At 38.5% G+C, this 18,481-nt stretch overlaps 3 protein-coding genes across 6 annotated transcripts; all 3 read right to left on the minus strand.

Annotated features, from left to right (window-relative positions):
- Nucleotides 1–12,004: 12,004 nt before the first annotated feature.
- LOC9655290 (lipase) lies at nucleotides 12,005–14,025 on the minus strand. Its single transcript, XM_024668487.1, has 9 exons — nucleotides 13,654–14,025; nucleotides 13,503–13,597; nucleotides 13,321–13,424; nucleotides 13,162–13,262; nucleotides 12,987–13,090; nucleotides 12,640–12,927; nucleotides 12,427–12,570; nucleotides 12,240–12,374; nucleotides 12,005–12,179 (listed from the first exon to the last, which is right to left on the minus strand). Exons 1-9 carry the CDS (start codon nucleotides 14,023–14,025, stop codon nucleotides 12,029–12,031), a joined length of 1,494 nt encoding a protein of 497 aa, XP_024524255.1. The 3' UTR covers nucleotides 12,005–12,028.
- Nucleotides 14,026–14,485: 460 nt separating this feature from the next.
- LOC112344187 (pentatricopeptide repeat-containing protein At4g02750-like) lies at nucleotides 14,486–15,916 on the minus strand. The gene has a single exon (XM_024668488.1). It carries the CDS (start codon nucleotides 15,914–15,916, stop codon nucleotides 14,486–14,488), a length of 1,431 nt encoding a protein of 476 aa, XP_024524256.1.
- Nucleotides 15,917–16,036: 120 nt separating this feature from the next.
- Nucleotides 16,037–18,443, minus strand: LOC112344091 (pentatricopeptide repeat-containing protein At3g09040, mitochondrial-like). Of its 4 annotated transcripts, XM_024668218.1 has the most exons (4): nucleotides 16,648–18,443; nucleotides 16,428–16,590; nucleotides 16,257–16,372; nucleotides 16,096–16,200 (listed from the first exon to the last, which is right to left on the minus strand). In XM_024668218.1, exons 1-3 carry the CDS (start codon nucleotides 18,420–18,422, stop codon nucleotides 16,301–16,303), a joined length of 2,010 nt encoding a protein of 669 aa, XP_024523986.1. In that variant the 5' UTR covers nucleotides 18,423–18,443; the 3' UTR covers nucleotides 16,096–16,200; nucleotides 16,257–16,300. The 4 variants fall into 4 exon arrangements, with proteins under 4 accessions (XP_024523974.1, XP_024523986.1, XP_024523977.1 ...); XM_024668209.1 differs by having other exon boundaries at nucleotides 16,257–16,590; XM_024668214.1 differs by lacking the exon at nucleotides 16,096–16,200 and having other exon boundaries at nucleotides 16,220–16,372.
- Nucleotides 18,444–18,481: the final 38 nt, after the last annotated feature.

Below are 18,481 nucleotides of genomic sequence, written 5' to 3' on the forward strand. Positions count from 1 at the left end.
GAAGTACCATTGCAAGGTCGAAGAACCCTAAATCCTAGTACTCACGTCAGTTTCGTCAAAAGCAGATTTTCTTTGACCGGCGACTTTGACCTTGAGCCTCCCCTTCAAGTCTTTGGAAGGATGGCTTTCGCTCATGTTGCCGCTCCAGCTGGAACAGCACAAGTCTTTCTACTTTGGGTTTGCTCCTCGGTAGCAATGTCGGAGCATTTATGCAATCTGGCTATGTTTGATGTCATGCTGGAGTGGATGGATTGTTGTCAATCTTTCTCAATATCCCCTCAGGATTAATAGCAGTCCTTGTAAGTTCAATCACTAAACAGGCCCTGTTAAAATTGATGTAATTAACTTTCCATTCCAATCAAGCACCACAAGCAGCTCATGAATTTTAGTGGATTGTGGCATAACTGCTAAGTGACCATGATAGAACAGCAATATTGGCTTGCCAGACTAGTTGAGATATCCTTTATTCAGTCCACCACATGAGTAGAGAGATAAAAATTTAGCTTTTTAAAGATTTTGTCTTCCAACCCTTCTATGGAGTAATTGGTAATATGAATTCATAACTTCAAAGTATAGCTAAACTCAATAGCTAAAGTTTTAAAAAAGTTATTCTAATTAAAAGCTTGAAAATAATATTGTCAAAAAATATTTAAAAATAAAACTTATATATATTACTGCATGGAATATAGAAATGGAATACATAAATATACATATCAATTAGCCAAAAAACATGCACAGATTGAAACCAATCTGATAGCTTTTAAAATCCTAGTATACTAATATTAGTATATGGCATCACATAATCCTTTCCTTTTGGAAATATTAGGAGGAGATATCAGTGGATTTTTAAGTGGTGTTAGTTGTTTTTAATTTCTTTATAGAAGGTGTTTTAGTTATTGAATATGCATAATTTTTGGAGGATTGGTTTGTTGAATATCATGTTAAACTTTATAAACTTGCAATCCAATTTACTACAACACTTTATATAGTCCTTCCTATTAAGTAAGAAGATTATTAAATAAACCTCATATCGTAATATTGTAGAAAAAAACTAATATTAAGTCATCTACTTAATGGAAGAATGCTTATTAAATATTAATCCTAATATCTAGCATCAGCAGCTCATGATAATCATGAAGGTAAACTCAACTTTATAAGTAGTATTGGATCATGACTATATAGAAATTTATATGGTGAAACACCAATAGAACTTTATACCTTTATGACATATGTATATTGAAAAGAAGTCCTTTGAAAGTCTAAATGAACTATTCTATCAAACCATTTGATTATCAGTGATAAACATTTGTGAGAGTGTGGCATATCCCCAGCTAAAACATTAAAATATAAAATGCCTTAGCTAAAAATGCGAGACCATTATCTAAAAGAATCTACTCTAGATAGAAATCTTAGAACACCACTCAATTAAAGAGGAAGTACATAACAATAGTTATAAATGCACTATCAAGAATATTGACTTCCATCTAGCAAGTCAAGTAGTCAAAGGTAATAATGATATACTTATTACCAATAATTAACTATGAAAATAGCCTTATTAAATTAAAAGCAACAAACTTAAATGGATGGCAAATTACAATAAATTTAAATTATCCTTTTGCAGCATGAAAGGGAGTATTATGAGTTTATTATCAAACATAACTATACATATACCAAATAAAACCACATTGCATCACTAGCTAATAAAAAGACATGTGTAATTTTTTAATTATATATTGAGGTTTCATATACTTATGTAGAATAGGAGAGTGATGATAAGCATAGAGAAAGTGTAGAATAAATATTGAATAAATAAATAAAACACTAACTGTAAATGATTATTAGGATCAATCCTTATAAAATAAAGGCCGTTCTTAAGGAGGTATTGAAAATGTAAATGCCAAAATGGCAAGTTATCAAGAAGTGATACAAGATTTTTAAACCCTTCATAAAGTTTTTATATCTATAGCTCAACTTTTTAAGTCTAGGTTTCACATCATCCCTAGAGTGCAGCAGTAACACATTATAAATCTCACCAAAAAAAGTTAAATCTTGCTTTACACTTTATGAACATTGAAAATCATGTATAGTAATTGTTGATGACACAAAATTCTCATCTAAAAAATAAGCTCATTAAGAATAAAATCCTTATATAAAAAATCCATTAATGTTGGAATAACAAACTCGTTAAGAACAGAAAAAAAGAGTGAAGAAGGGAAAGACTTCTTGAGAGGTCATTCAACTTAGTGTTATTTAAACTAAAGGACGATTAAAAAAAGTGGTGCATTTTTATTTATGGGCATTTTCCCTCTATATTTAAATTTTATGGATCATTTTTCAAGTTGTTTATAATTGTCACCTCATTTATTAAATAATACTCGATACAAAAGAAAATACTTCCATTAGTGTAAAATCTTAATCTTCTTTGGTGATTAATGCCAAATATGAATATTGATTGGACGAGTATCATTAGTTGAAATAAAATGACATATTATAATCTTAGCCTCAGACGATAAGTCAAAGTTAAAGAGGTTGACATAATCCTTCTTTAGTCAGTCAACTACTATGACACGAAGACCATCAAGAAGGATCTAGAATAAAGGAGCAAGATGGAAATATAGTAGGAAATAATTGGGAAAAAAAATTGATGGAAATAGTGGTAAAAATAAAAAAATGAAATGGAATAAAAATGAGAGGAATAAAACAAATATAAAGAAGTATAAGATAAGAGAGTTAAACCTCAAAATCACATAGCTGCACTACAATCAATCCATATCAAAGATGAGGTTAAAGGCTTGATTTAGCACTATTTGCAACAATTATTCAAACTCAAGATCACCTACACACAGAATTATGTTTAGTTTATACTAAGGGCATATATATGTACAACCATTGCTATAAAGAATGAAGATTGACTTTGCCGTGATGCAATTGTAAACTGTAGCATGTGGCAACAGGTCAAGCAATACAAAATAAACTCAATACTATATCAACAAACAAAAAGAGAATAATAAAACATCTCTTATCATAAATAAGATTGAAAAGTAAATACTAGATGAACTATGTAAATTTAAACATCCAAAGAGAACAACTTAAAAAACAATCCATAAAGTTCAAATATAGGGAGAAAGAGCATATGAATAAAAGTGCATTCTATTTTCCAATTGGTTAAAGGTTTTGGGATATTTGGGATTAAACATCCTTGGGTTTAAAAATATTGGATTAAGTGACCGCCTAGAAAGTTTAAATTTATGAGTTTACATTTGGTATCAATGAGGTCTCGAGTTCAATTTTATTTATTAGCTAGAAGAATCACACTATATATTAAAATTAATATTTTACAAGTATAGTTTGCCTTCAGTTGAGCTTAATTTGAAGGGTAGGGTGTGAAGAGAGTGGGGCCCTTAGGAGAGCTATGGCTTTCAACTTCTCTTTATGAGAGTGTGAATTTGCAAAGAAGCATAATGGATTATAAACAATCAAACAAAATAATTTAAAAGACAATCTATGGGGTTTAAATATAAAGGGCAAGGGCCCATGAACAAAAGTGCACCCCTTTTTTCAATCTATTAAAGGTTTTGGGATATTTAAATGTCATTGGTTTAAATAGTATTAAATTTGGTGACCTTCATAAAAGTCTAAATTCAAAAGCTTATATGAACCCTTTGATGGTACTCTCAAAAGAAGTAAAAAGGTTATTAACTTATTTATGTAAGGACCCTCAGTTATTTATGTGACTTCTTATTTCCAAAACAAATCTCTATGTCAAAACCTTCCCCTATAGCAATACTAATAGAATGTTGTTGATGCTAATACCTCCGCCTAAGAAAATAAAGCATGTCAATCTAGAAACTGTTGATAACACCAATATATGTGGCCAATCTCATCACATGCTTAACAGCAAATATTATAGCTATATCCACATTCTCTCTTTAAAAAGATGTTAAAAAAGGGTGTTATTTGAATGTCTCGAAGTTTTTGGGTATATAAACTTTATGTTGTGACAAAGCAATCACGAACAAACAGTAAGTAACTCGAAAGTGCTTTTCCATTACGACAAACCTGCTTCATGCATGCTTGAAGACATCTAAGGGAATGCTCCAATTTACAAGAGTGGGTGTATACAAACCATTGTACCATTGCAATGATATCCCTTAGAGACACATGGGAAATTTATATAGACAATGAGCATCACAAAGGACATCATGGGAAAGTCATACAAATGCTAAGTATCATCATAAGAATGAAAAGTGGCAATCACTATGAAGTGATTAAACTAATAGTACATATCATCCCCAAGATTCCTATGCAAAAACTTTGGCTTAATGTGAGGATTGCCAATAAGAACAAGAAGAGCTATACCATATGCTATGAATGCCACTATTGTAAACTCCTAAATTTAGACTTCTTAAGAAATTACTTAACTTAATATTATTCAAACCCAAAGACACTTAACTCCAAGTATCTCAAAATCCATAACCGATTGAAAAAAAGGATGCACTTTTGTTCATAACCCTTTTCTCTCTATATTTGAACTTTATGGATTGCCTCTCAAGTTATTCCCTTTACTTGATTATATCATCGATTGAGTATAACTAGTTAGTTGCAATTACATAGCATCAAGCAACTACACTAACTATTGCTCTAGAGTCAAAAGAAAAGGCTTCTACTCTACCATGAAGATAAACAAAAATAAGAGAAATAAAAGCAAAGAAAAGTAAAAGCTATGACATCTAGACAATGCAAAACTTAAATCTAAACTAGCAACTCAAATCCAAGCACTCCTTAATAACAATCAAAGTTGCCCCTCACCTCCACTAATATGAGTGTATGGAATATAAAAATGAAATATATAAATATATATATTAATTAGCCCAAAAGCCCTAGTGTATATACAAGAGTGAGTGGTTTGGATTTAAATGAATTTGATGTCTATTAAAATCTAATTACACTGATTTATCATAACCTATAACTTTTTAATAAATATTATATATGGTAGTAAATTTTTAGATTGATTTATTCTCATCAATACTGAAAACAAAAGTCCATAATAAATTTTTGATGGTATAATCATGAATATAAATAAAAAAAAAATTATTTTGTTAAAATATTATTAACAGTTAAAAATTATTTCTTCCTATATATCATTCAGAAACATATTTTAACTAATTACTTTTATAATTTAGTTATCATATAAGTTATATTAAATATATTTTCAAAATAGATTTACTTTAAATTTTATTTAACTTTATATTTAGTCCTTATTATAAACCTTACACTAGGAAGAATTGATATTTTAGAATTTTATGATTTAAAATAAATTATTATGAGTTAATTTCAATCTAATGCAATATTTTGTGGAAACAATTTCCTCTCTCATTGTCTTCAATACTGATATAGTTTTATTTTATGTACTTTGGGATAGTATTATTACATAAGCATCATATTAAGAGAATATATCTTGGAAAATAATTAATAATACTGCAATTTCAATTTAGACTTAAAGTTTAAATACTATGAAATGTTTAAATTAAATATATAAGTGTATAGAATATGGAAAGGAAATATAAAAATGTACATATCAATTATCTTACAAATTCTAGCTTATATACAGGAGTAAGTGGTCTGGATTGAAGGCAATCCAATGGCTATAGAAATCCCAGTATGCTAATTTTAGTGTATTAATTTATAGCATCATACCAATACATTTGGACTTCACATCATCCCTTCCTTTCTAAAGGTTAAAATGTAATTAAAGTTCTCTAGTTGACAAGTTAAAATCTAGAGGAACTTTAGGAGGAGACATCAATGAATATATAAGTGGTGTTAGTTGTTCTAGATTTCTTTATAAGAAGTGTTTTAGCTATTGAATATACATAATTTCTGGAGGATTGGTTTGTTAAGTGTTATATTAAACTTTATAAACTTGCAATTCAACTTGTTGTAACACCTAATATAGTCCTTTCCATTGAGTAAGGAGATTATTAAATAAACTTCATATCATAATATTGTAAACCTAAACTAACACTAAGTCATTTATTCTGTACTTTATAGGTGGATGATGAGAGGAGTTGTATTGCCATTATTGTCCCATTTGTATATAGTTCAAATGTTTAATAGACTTTTCTTAGACTAGTGGAATAATGTTCATTAAATATTAATCCCAATATCTAACATCAACAACTTATGACAATTATGAAGATAAACTCAACTCCATTGGTAGTATTAGATCATAACCATATAGAAGTTTATATGGTGAAGCACTAATAGAACTTTGTACCCTTGTGACATATATATACGAAAAAAGACGGTAAATAACAATCCCAATCCGAATACTGAAAGTTTACCTACTTCTCAATGATCCCTTTAAAGGTTTACAAAATTTATTTCACTAAACTATAGATGATAAGCACTTGTGAAATTGTGGCATATCCTCAACTGATATGTTAAAACATAAAATGCTTCAGCTATAAATGCAAAACCATTATTGGAGAGAATCCGCTCTAGATAGGATGCTGGGACACCACTCAATTGAGAAGAAACTACCTAATAGCAATTGCTGACGTACTAACAAAAGTATTAATTTCCACCTAGTGAGTTAACTAATTAAAGGCAATAATGACATACTCATTGCTAGCAATTGACCATGGAATAAGCCCCATCAAATTAAACACCACTAACTCAGAAATTACAATTAACTCTAACTATTCTTTTGCAACAGGAGGGGCAATATTATAAGTTTGGTACCAAACACAATTACATATATATTAAATAACATTATATTGCATCTCTAGTTAATAGAAAGACCTAGATAACTTCTTAGTCACACACCGATGTCCTATATGCCCGCCTAAAATAGGAGAGTCATAACAAGCATGGAAAAAGCATAAAATAAAATCAATGTACCACTAGCCATAAATAATTATTAGGATCATTCACAACAAATAAAGAAGATAATCCTTAAGGTGATATTGAGAATGTAAATACTAAAATTGTAAGTCATCAACAAGTGATATAGGATCCTTAAACCCCTCACGAAATCTTCATATTCATGGTTTAAACTTTTGAGCTTCACAAAACTTGTCAAGAGAATGTAAATTTTGCATTATACTTTGTGGACATTGAACATCAAGTATAACAACTGCTGACAGCATAGAATCCTCATTCAAAAAATCCATAAATGTTGAAACAATTGATTCATCATAAATATGAGCAGAGAGTGAAGAAAGAAAGGAGCTCAAGAACTCCTTGGGTGATGAACAACTTCAAAATCATATATCTAAAACTTTAAAAGCTGCTAAAAAATATGACAAACCAAGTTCTTTTGCTTCAATAATAAAGTAACCAAAGTATGATCACCTTCTAATAATGTTTGAAACCCATGCAAATACGCATGAAACTTTTTGAAACCCTAAATTGCTACTATACACTCTTCTATTGTGGAATAGTTCACTTCCACTGGTTGTAATGTACAATGGATGTATACAATGGGATAACATTGACTAAACACATTCATACATTTTTGCATTAAGACACCCCGAATATTGATATCAAAGCATCCATATGCAAAATGAAAGTTTAAGTATAGTCAAAATATGCCAAAACCAAAAGCATCATCATGTAAGCTCCTGAATTTGGACTTCCTGGGAGGTCACCCAGCTCAATACTATTCAAACCCAAAAACAATTAACCCCAACTATCCCAAGACCTTTAATCAATTAGAAAAGGGGGTGTACACTTTTTCATGGGCCTTCTCCCTATATATTTGAACCCTATGGATTGTCTTTCAAGTCATTCCTTTTACTTGTTTACAATTCACCATGCTTCCCTACAAGTTCATGTCTTTGTGAACAGAAGCTGAGAGTTGCAGCTCTCTCAAGAGCTACGCTCTCTTGACACCCTATCCTTCGGGTTGAGCTCAGCGAGAACAAATTGAACCAGCCAGATGTCAATCAATATGTGGTGTAATTCCCTTAAGCCAACCAACAAAGTCTGACCCAAAACCCCTCTGATATCAAATGTAACCTTCTAAATTTAGATTTCCCAGGAGGTCACCCAACCCAATACCATTCAAACCCAAGAATGTTTAACCCCAATTATCCCAAAACCCTTAATCTATTGAAAAAGGGGGTGCACTCTTTTTCATGGGTGTTTTCCTTCTATATTTAAACCCCATGGATCATCTTTTGAGTCATTCCTTTTAGTTGCTTATATGTCAATAACTCTTTAAAATCCATAAATACTTATTTGCAGTCCTTAGACCAAACAAAAAATGATGTTAACAACTTCAGCAATGCTTATAATGGTGTAGTGTAATAAAAAAGATGATCAACAAAATGACTAAGATACTACACTTTTCTTAAGAAGTGTTGCATATCATTCACATTTCAGAGTAGGGAACTTTTGAATAGCCACAAGTTTATTACGATCAACTTGCAAACCCTCACAAGAAATATAGTACTCAAGATATATCATGTTCTTTGACATGTTTATATATCATGTCAAACACGCACTTCGACCACTTCAACTTTAAACCAACTTTCCACAACCAATTCAACACCTTCTAAACATTATGGATGTGCTCCTTCCATGTCCCTTCCGAATGGATCAAGATATCATTAATGAAGGTAACAGTCACCTCTGGCATATCATAAAGAACCTCATCTATCATCTATTAAAAAGTTTCTAAAACATTGTTCAAACCAAATAGCATCATTAAAAATTTGTAGAAATTAAATGGTGTATGAAAAATAGTTTTGAGAACATCTTTTTTAGTTATTGAAATTTGCCAATACCAAGAAGTAAGATCTAAGTGAAGTAACAACTTCTCCCTAGACAATCTAGATAATTAACATTATAAGAAAAAGGATACACATCTAGGATAGTCACTTTGTTTGATAGTTGATAGTCAATGTAAACATAAATACTCCTATAAAACTTTGTGACAAATGAGATTCACACATTTAAGGACTTTACGACTTTCGAATAACACCCTTCTTTAACATTTCCTTGATGTTTGTATGTAAAATCTTGATCTTGATATGCAACTAATGATGAAAAAAAAATTTGATTGAACGAGCATCCCTAGTTGGAATAGAATGATATGTTGCAATTTTGGCCCTAGATAACATATCAAATTCAAATAGATCAGCATACTTTTTCATGAGCCAATCAACCACTGAATATAAAGGCTATCAAATGGATCTGAAGACAACATAGGAGGAAGTAATGAAAAGACAAAAGTGATGGAAGCAAAAGTAAAAGCATAAGGAGGAAGAAGAACAAAATTGAGAGGAATTAAAGCAATATAAGAAAGTATGAGATAAGGGGGAGATACATCAAAGTTACACTTAACCCTAGATGACATGCCAAATTCAAATAAATCAACACACTCTTTTATGAGCTAGTCAACCATTGCAATATAAAAACTGTTAGATGGATCTAAAGAGGGAATAAAAGAGCAAGATAGAAATATAAAAAGAAGTAGTGGGAAATAAAAGTGATGGAAGTAAAAGTAAAAGCATAAAGACGAAAAGGAAAAGAAGTGAGAGGAATAAAAGAAATATAAAAAAGTATAAAACAAATAAGAAAAACCTCAAAGTCATACTTGGTATGAATGTGCTGCAACCACTAAGGATGAAGTCAAAGTTTTGGCTCAACACCATATGCAATGATTAAAGCTCAAGTTTGAGATTGCCCATACATACAACTAAGTCCTCCTTATCTTTTGCACATGCATGTGTACAGCTATTGCTATAAAGAATGAAAATTATCTCTATTACACAATACAAATATAGATAATAACATATAGCAATAGGCCGAACAATAGAAGATAAACTTGAGTTTGTATCAACTAACATAAAGAGAATAATAGAAAATCTCTTATTATAAAAACAAACTTGGAATATAAACAATGGATGAACTAATGCTAAATGAACCTCTTGATGATACTCCCAAATAAGGATGGTGATTTATTTGTGCAAGGACCCTCTATTACTCATATGACTCTGTGTTTCCCAAAAGAATTTTAGTGTTTAAACCTTCCACCACAACACTAACAGAATATTAACACTAAGCCCTCCACTCAAGAAATAGAAGATGCCAATCTAAAAAACTCTAACAACACTAATATATGTGGCCAACTTCATCATATTCTTAGCAATTGACATCATAGCTATGACCACATCCTCACCCCTATCCTTGAACACAAACAACAACAACCCCCATTGAAATAGAACCATCTCCCTATAAAATGGAACTAAAAGATGTGTAGTGAGAAGTGGAAAAAGTGATGTCTCATAATGTTGTATCAGTCAAAAAGCATTATCAAGGGTGATTAAAGTAAATACAGGCACAAGTCCTATAAAATTTTGATGAAATGATAACCATAACATTAGTAATTTGATCTACTTTTGCTCTACATGAATTAAAAGGCTCGGAAGCAAATGCCAAATTGCATCATTAATTTAGATGGCTCTTAATGAAATATTGTTGTTGAAAGGCATCATCACAGTCATTAGCATGTCCAAATGCATACTTGAAGATATTTGGCTAATCCACATAAGTGGCTGTACTTAAACCATTATAAGTATATAAGAAATTCATACAAATTCTGAGCATCATCCCAAAAATAATAGGTAGTAATCACTATAAAGTGATTAAATCAATAATACACATCCCCAGGATTCACATAGAAAACTCCCATTAGATGCAAGGATTGGCAACAAGAGCAAGAAGAGTTGTACCATGTGTTGTGAATGCTGCCAACAATTGAATTTAATTGTTCAACTACAATCAAATAACATTGAACAACAATACTAAGAATAATAGGAGGAAGAGGTTATTGCTTTGCCATAAAGATAAACAAAAAAAACATAAAAGTAAAAGAGAAAAAATTGAAAAATCTATAAGGAAAATGAAATTTAGACAATACAAAAATTAAATCTAAACCAAATCCTAAATTCAATCACTCCTCAGAAACAACTAAAATTACTTTTCATCTCCACTAATGTGAATGCATACAATATGGAAAGAGAATACAAAAATATGCATATCAATTAGCCCAAAAGCCTAGTTTATATATAATAATGAATGGTCTAGATTAAAACTAATCCAACAGGTATCAAAATCTCACTATGCTAATCTTAGTTAACAGCCATTAATATTAGTATATGGCATTGTACAGTTGGATCTCTCAAAAAGAAATTTATTAAAGTTAAAAAATATTTATTTTTTATGGAAAATATATTTTGTTGATACTTTTAAATGTATTATTATTTTGTGCAGCACCAATTTTGAGCGGCAGTTTCTACAGAGCCATCTTGACTCGGAGCATGAAACTTTCCATCAAGGCAGCACCTTGCCATAAACACTGACCAATGTAGCAGAAAAGGGATCACCAAACCGACATAGAAATGAAGTTGGGTGTGTATAGAGGATTTGAGCCAAGAGACTCTCTGCCTTGCTCCAGAGCTGAGCCCACGCAAATCAGGAGAGAGGCTCCCCAGAGCAGAAAGTTGGCTTTGTCCACCATGGTTTTTTCTTCATGTCTTTCTGGAGAGGAGGGGTCTCGATTGGGCCACAGTTGTAGTTTTCTGCATTTACGAAAAATTGCAAAAGTGGCAGTCGTTGTTTGTCATACTATCTTTCGAATCCAGGTTTCAGCAGGGCTACATACACTACTCAAGCATTGCCTGACTTGACACTTTCCACTGCTCTAAAGCTCCTTTCCTTGAATGAATCAGCATCTGGGCTTCTGGAGGAAGCTCCTAACAGACTCCTCCATCCCTCCGAGTTTGGCTCATATGGCATCGATCAATGAGCTCCTGTGCCATGCCAAAGTAGCCACCCCAGATCAACCATGCAAATTGTACTGTTGTATGTGAATATTGTAGTCCTGAATCATCTACTGGAAGTAACACCGTCCAGAGTAAACATCTCCCTTGTGGCTAGCCGCATGAGATTATCGCTCACGTAAAAGAAAACTCAATGGTAAACGAAAGTCAAATCTCATCAAAGTTGGCCTTTTTATTTAGCGAGACCTTCTAATGCTCGACCACGATCTCTTCAACTCTTTCCTACATCTCCTAAAGATGCTATCGTATAACACATCGAAGTGAATCCCAGCTCTATCTCTATTGACGATAAAATAGATGTGATCGGCCTCGAGGATGGTAAAATACCTGTATTAAGAGAAGTTTATGAGCACGGGAAATAGAAGCAAAGAATGAAGATCACAGTACCAAACTCCAGGTTGCAAAGCTTGGCCATCTTTAAAATCCGGTGCCAAAGGACAGTTCTTGTGAGAGTATGGAAACCGGGGATAAAGCATGGATATGGTGTTCAATGCGCCGTCATTGTCTTGCCAATCTTCGTCCCTGCTCGAAACCGTGAGAAACTTGGCACAAACAAGGAAGCACTTTGCTTTACCTGTAGCCTTCGTATGGGATATCCGGCAATGGATGCTTCCAACAGCTTATTTGCAGAGATCTTATCATCAGCAGCGGATGGATGTCAAGGAGCCTCGAAGGCACGATCCGTCCAAGGAGTTTTGTGGTCCTTTTCGTCGCATAGCTGATATAAGATTAGCAGGAAATGATGTAGTTCAGTTTTAGCAAGATCGAAGGAGCTGGATTTGCTTACCTGAAGTAGAATGTGTTCCTGTGAGTTCCCAAGTTGCTGTTGATCCCTACAGCGGACTGGATGCTTAGATCTGGAAGGATCCAGTCTCCGGTTGCAAATGGACCCGAATGACCAGCCAAGCACTTCACCAGGCCTCTGAGTCCAATCTTGTGCCACGGGAGTGTAAAGTGCTCGAAGCCAAAACCATAGTACTTTTTGAAGACAGGAATATCCAGCCACTCGTAGACAAGCACGGCTATCTTGAGAAGCTGTAGAAGAGACACCGTTTTCATTGTTTTCCCATCGAGGCTGCAAGAAGAAAATGTCAGATAAGCTGCATCAAAACTGTTGTCTGATTGTTGGCTTACTTGAGACCATCGATGTAGACTCTGGTGGTGCCATTTAAAGCTCCAGATAGCGAAGTCAGGCTCAAGACCCAATCAGCAGTAGACTCGTTGTAACCTTCAAATTGCTGCAAAGTAATCCAGAGGAACGAAATAAAAAATTCAAAACACAAAACAACAAAAGACTAATGAATCACACCTTATCTGCAAGCATTTGTTGAAGAACACGAATAACCTGCGCACCAGTGGAGTGTCCCACGAAATGAATGGGGTGGCTTTCATCCCATTCAGGATAATGACCTGTGAAGTCAGAAGAAAAAAACTTTAGAGAAAGGATTTTCAAGTTGGCATTGCTGACCTTGGCCATAATTCTTGCCAAACTGTGAGTGTCCGTAGTGTTGGCTGTGCTCAAAGCCGTAGTCGACAATCCCACCTTTGAGATAATAAAAGAGCTCACGAGCCCTGCGTGAAGGAAAAAAAGAGAGATCAAGTTCACGAAGAACACATCTTTCTTCACGAAGAACTTATGCGCAAGCTTACCTGTCATGGATGCTTGTCAGCGAACCAAGGTCCGGAACAAGCACTCTCTCGTCCTTCTCTTCCGCTCCAGCCCAGTAAGAAATGTTCCCAAGTTTCTAAAGAACAAACAAAGAGATCATGAGAGGAAGCTACACAAAGAAAAGAAACTTACCCCTTTGCCAAATCCAAAGATCCCATGGACAAGAACAATGGGGGCCTTCTCGTGGCCGTCGAGAAATGTCCCGTGGTGCGTTGTGGCGCTGCTCTCCTGCGGCGATCCCTTGTTAGCCAAGAACATGTGAGTCTCTTCCTCCGATTCGTCCTCGGGCTGCAACGCCACAACCCTGGAAGCCCTGATTCGCCGCCGGAAGCTACTGCAGCATAGCTGGATCGCGTCACCTAGCAGCACCGTGCTCACGATCGTCATCGCATACGTGAAATGTACCGCCACGCTCAGCCCCAGCTCGGCGAAGAGCCACCAGTAGTGGAAGAGACCGCGCATTATCAGCCAGCGGCGGCACGGCGATGATCGGCCGCAAGCCATGACTAGAGAAATCGAGAATCCGGATGGCTGGATCGAGCGCGATCTAAGAGAGACGAGGGAGAGTGAATTTGCCCTAGCTAGTAGCGCGCATCCAATTCAGCCATCATTCAAGGGATTAGACACACCACGGCCTCGTTTTCGCGCGGTTTTTGTTGTGAGCTGGATTTTAAATTTTAACTGAGAATGGAATCGCGCGTTTTGACTTGGCAAAGGGATTAATGTTTTTATCTCTTTCATCGAAGACCATGGGTTGACCACGCACGACCGCTTGACAAAGTCAAGAGAAGGCTGACCATCGACTAGCAGCCTTTTACAACGACCTGGAAGTAAGAACTAGTATTGGAAGATCATACTCTTCCTGGACCTTGATCGACACAAAGGAAAGTATGATCTGCCAATGCAAGTATGATCAAGATCTTGTGAAGCAAAGGTACGTACCTTCGATTCGCTGAAGTTTGAATCACATTCGTGTGCACAAGTTGGCGAGCAGCACGTACGCAGCATCGTTCCCCGGATTCACATCCAGCGCCTCCTTGCTCGCACAGGACCCGCGTCTCAGATCTCTGTGACTCCCGCAAGCGCCCAACAAGCACGTCCAGTCGAGAGCGTCCGGCACGAACGGCATGCTGCTCACCAGCTCCTGTGCGTCTGCCAAGTGACCGGCGCGCCCGAGGAGGTCGACGATGCCGCAGTAGTGCTCTCTTGTCGGCCGCAGTTCAAAGTCGCGGCTGATCGACGCAAAGCAGCTCCAGCCAGCCTCCACTCCGCCCGTGTGGCTGAAAGCCAGCAGCACGCTGATGAGACAAACTCCGTCCGGGACGATGGTCGTGTTCATCCGGTGGAAGAGCTCGATCACCTCCTCGTGACGACCATCTCGAGCAAATGCCGCTAGCAGAGCCGTCCACGAGACGAGATCCCTGGAAAACATCTGCTCGAACGTCTGCTTTGCCGCTCGCAGCTGCCCGTCTCGAGTGTATGCCGAGAGCATCGTGTTCCAGGAAACTTGGTCGCGCTCCGGCATTCGATCGAAGAGAAGCTTTGTATCGACGAGGTGCTGGCCGTCGTGGTTGTACGCAGCTAGCATGGCGTTGAGAGACACCTGGTTTTTCTCCTCCATGCCGTCGAAGATGTGCTTGGCTTCTTCCAGCCGACCGCTCTGTGCGTAGGCTGAGAGCATCGCAGTCCATGAAACAAGGTCCAGCTCCGGCATTTGGTCGAAGACTAGCTTGGCCTCTTGCAGTTTTCCACTGTTTGTCAAAAGTCCCAGCATCGCCGTGCAAGTGAGGAGGTTCTTCTCGTCCATTGTCTCGAAGACTCGCTTGGCTCCGCTCGCTTGGCCAGACTGCGCAAGAGCTACGAGCATGGCTGTCCAGGAGACGAGGTTCCTCTCGGGCATCTTGTCAAACACCTGCTTAGCCTTTTCCACCTGACCATTTTGAGCATACGCCGCTAACATCGCAGTCCATGAAACCAGGTTCCTCTCCTCCATCTCGTCAAACACTGACTTGGCTTTGTCCAGCTTCCCGTGCCGAGCGTAAACCGAAAGCATCGCACTCCACGAGATGAGATCTCTCTCTGGCATCTCGTCGAACAACGCCTCTGCTAGTTGCAAGTGACCATTCTCCGCAAACGCGGTGAGCATAGCCGTCCAGCAAACCAGGTCCCTTTCTGGCATCCAGTCGAACAGCGTCTTTGCTTCCTCGAGGTGGCTTCGATCTGTGTAGGCGACCAGCATTCCTGTCCAGGCCACGAGATTTCTTCCCGGCATCTTGTCGAACAGTGACTTGGCCTCCTGGAGATGCCCGTTCCGGGCATACACCGAGAGTAGCAAAGCCCAAGTGAAGAGGTTCTTCTGCCGTATGGAGTCGAAAACTTCCTGTGCATCGACCATGCTGCCGCATCTTCCATACATCTCGATCACGATGTTGGAGACGAACAAGTCGCCAGCCTCGAGGAGACGCAAAACTTGAAGATGGGCCTCCCTGGCGGCGTGGATCGTCCGCGTGGATCTTATCAGATGAATGCAGCCAGCCCTGTCAACCATCTTCTCCTCCACGCGGCTGCAAAACGTTCGCCATCAGCGAGTAATCTGACCCTTGTACCTCATCGCCCCTTTGAAGTAGCGACTGGAATGTGCTCCTTGCTACCGCCAAGTCCGCCACCTTTGAGCAAGCACTGAGAATGATCCGCCAAGTCAGTCCGTTTGGCTCGTAAGGCATGGAAAGCGCCACCTCTATAGCTCGGTTCACCTGGTTGCCACGTCCGAGCAAATCGATCAGGCAGTGGTAGTGCTCGAGGCGAGGCTCGAGTTTAAACTTGGAGCCCATGCTCCGGAAGATCTCGCTGCCTGCATCCACAAGCCCAGCGTGACTACATGCGTTTAAAGCCAAGAGTAGAGTTACCGAGTCGGGATTCACGGATTGCTGCTGCATTCGGTCGAAGGCATCCAACAGACTGTCTGTCTGTCCGGCGCGGCTGTAGCCAACCATCAACGCGTTCCAAGTTACAGTCTCGTTCGTGGGAAACGAGTCAAAAACGTAAGTAGCATCGAGCGTTCTCGCGCATCTGCCATAAAAATCCACCAGAGAATTCGTCAAGGCTGTGGAACTTTCAAATCCATACCTCAGAATGTCGCCATGGATCGACTTCCCAGTCGCCAGCTCCGTCAGGGATCCGCAGGCTTTGAGTGCCACCGCCAAAGTCGAAGCATTTGTGGTGATACTTCGAGATCGCAAATCAGCAAAGTACTCCAGTGCTATTTCACTCTCCCCGTTGTCAATGTACGCAAGGATCAATGCGTTCCAGGATACCACGTCGTGACGAACTAGTTCGATACCGTCGAAGGCTCTTTTGGCGTCCACCATACTACCGAGGCTTGAGTACATGTCCACCAGCGTACTCACAATCAGCCAGTTGGAGCCATAACCATCCTTCCGAGCATAGCTGTGCACAGCCATTCCTTTCTCCAGCACTTGAGCTCGATCTTCTGGTTTCAACACTTTCACAGCTAGACCACTGCACGCCTTCAACGCCGCGACGAAGCTAAGAGCATCAACAGGACAGTCCTGGAGCTCAAAAGCCTGTAGAGCCTGTTGCTCGTCCCCGTTTTCCACATATCCAAGTATCAAGGCGGTCCAGGAACGAACATCACGATGCTTCATGCCGTCAAACACCCTCTGAGAATCCACCATACTTCCACACTTTGCGTAGAAGTCCACCAAAGTGTTCCCAACGAAACTGTTGAAGTCGCCAGCCTTTGCAGCTATAGAGTGAAAAAACATTCCTTTCTCAAGAGCTTCCACCTTGACCATCTTCTCGTTGCCAAGCTCTTTAAGCTTTTCCTTCGATGCCAAAATGCCACAAGCCTTTAGTGCAGCGACCAAGGTTCTACTGTCGGATCGAATTTGAAGCCGCATCATAACTGTGAACAAGCTTAGAGCCAGCTCGGCTTCCTGGTTCTCCACGTATCCCAGAATCAACGAATTCCAGGAAACGAGATCACGAAATGGCATCTTGTAGAACAACCTGCTCGAATCCACCATGCTCCCACACTTGGCATACATGTCCACCAGGATGTTCGAGAGAACTAGATTCGGCTCGAAACCATTCTTCTCCGCGTCGCTGTGAATAGCCATGCCTTTGCTCAGAGCATCCAACTTGTTTCCTTTCGCACCAAGACCAGAGCAAGCACGTAGAGCAGCGGCAAAAGCTAGAGCATCCGGTCGACCAACACGTCGCAAGAGCTGGAACATCTCGAGTGCTTCCTTCTCTTCTCCATTGTAGACATATCCAGCCAGCAAAGAGTTCCAAGCCACCGCTGTTGGATGGGCCATCGCGTCAAACACCCGTCTGGAATCCGCCATGCTTCCACACTTTGCGTAGAGGTCGACAAGAGAACTGCCAACAAAGTCGTTCCTGTGAGCTCCAAGCGAGGCCGCATAGCCGTGGACGAGCTTCGCCTTTTCCAGCGATTTTAGCTTAGTTCCAGAGTTCCAATCCTCCTTTCTTGCCAGATTGACGCAAGCTCTTAGACCAGCTACGAACGATCGCGAGTCTGGAGCACAGCCATACTCTTCCATCCGAAAGAGCATCTCCAGCGCAGTCTCTTCCTGCCCATTCTCCGCGTATCCCAGAATCAAACAGTTCCACGACACGAGATCCGGCCACTGTAACGTATCAAACACCCTCCTCGCGTTCTCCGGGCTCCCACATTTCCCATACATGCTGACAATGGAATTCGCCACCAGAATCCCCTGCTCGATCCCAGCCCGGATCACGATCGCGTGGACTCTCTCCGCGCTCTGCAAATCCCTGGAGCTGCCGCAAGCACCGAGCAAGGCAAAAATGCCCGATCCAAGGCGCTGCTGGACGGCGATGCTCGCCGCGACCTCTGTCATGCATCGCCGCTAGCTGGAAAGAACCTACTCACAGGAATCGACGAGCGCCAGAGCCAAGA

This window comes from Selaginella moellendorffii, unplaced genomic scaffold, assembly GCF_000143415.4.
Source record: "Selaginella moellendorffii unplaced genomic scaffold, v1.0 SELMOscaffold_3, whole genome shotgun sequence".
NCBI classification, from domain to species: Eukaryota; Viridiplantae; Streptophyta; class Lycopodiopsida; order Selaginellales; family Selaginellaceae; genus Selaginella; species Selaginella moellendorffii.

Bases quoted from the DNA above. Each gene is read 5' to 3' on its own strand.
- LOC9655290 (XM_024668487.1), bottom strand. From the start codon at position 14,025: ATGGCTTGCGGCCGATCATCGCCGTGCCGCCGCTGGCTGATAATGCGC. The intron at 13,263-13,320 runs GTCAGCAATGCC...CTGACTTCACAG, and splicing joins TGGCAAGAATTATGGCCAAG to GTCATTATCCTGAATGGGAT. The intron at 13,091-13,161 runs GTGTGATTCATT...ATTACTTTGCAG, and splicing joins AACAAATGCTTGCAGATAAG to CAATTTGAAGGTTACAACGA.
- LOC112344187 (XM_024668488.1), bottom strand. From the start codon at position 15,916: ATGGTCGATGCACAGGAAGTTTTCGACTCCATACGGCAGAAGAACCTC.
- LOC112344091 (XM_024668206.1), bottom strand. From the start codon at position 18,422: ATGACAGAGGTCGCGGCGAGCATCGCCGTCCAGCAGCGCCTTGGATCG. The intron at 16,591-16,647 runs GTATGGATTTGA...TTTTTATGGCAG, and splicing joins ATCCATGGCGACATTCTGAG to ATGCGCGAGAACGCTCGATG.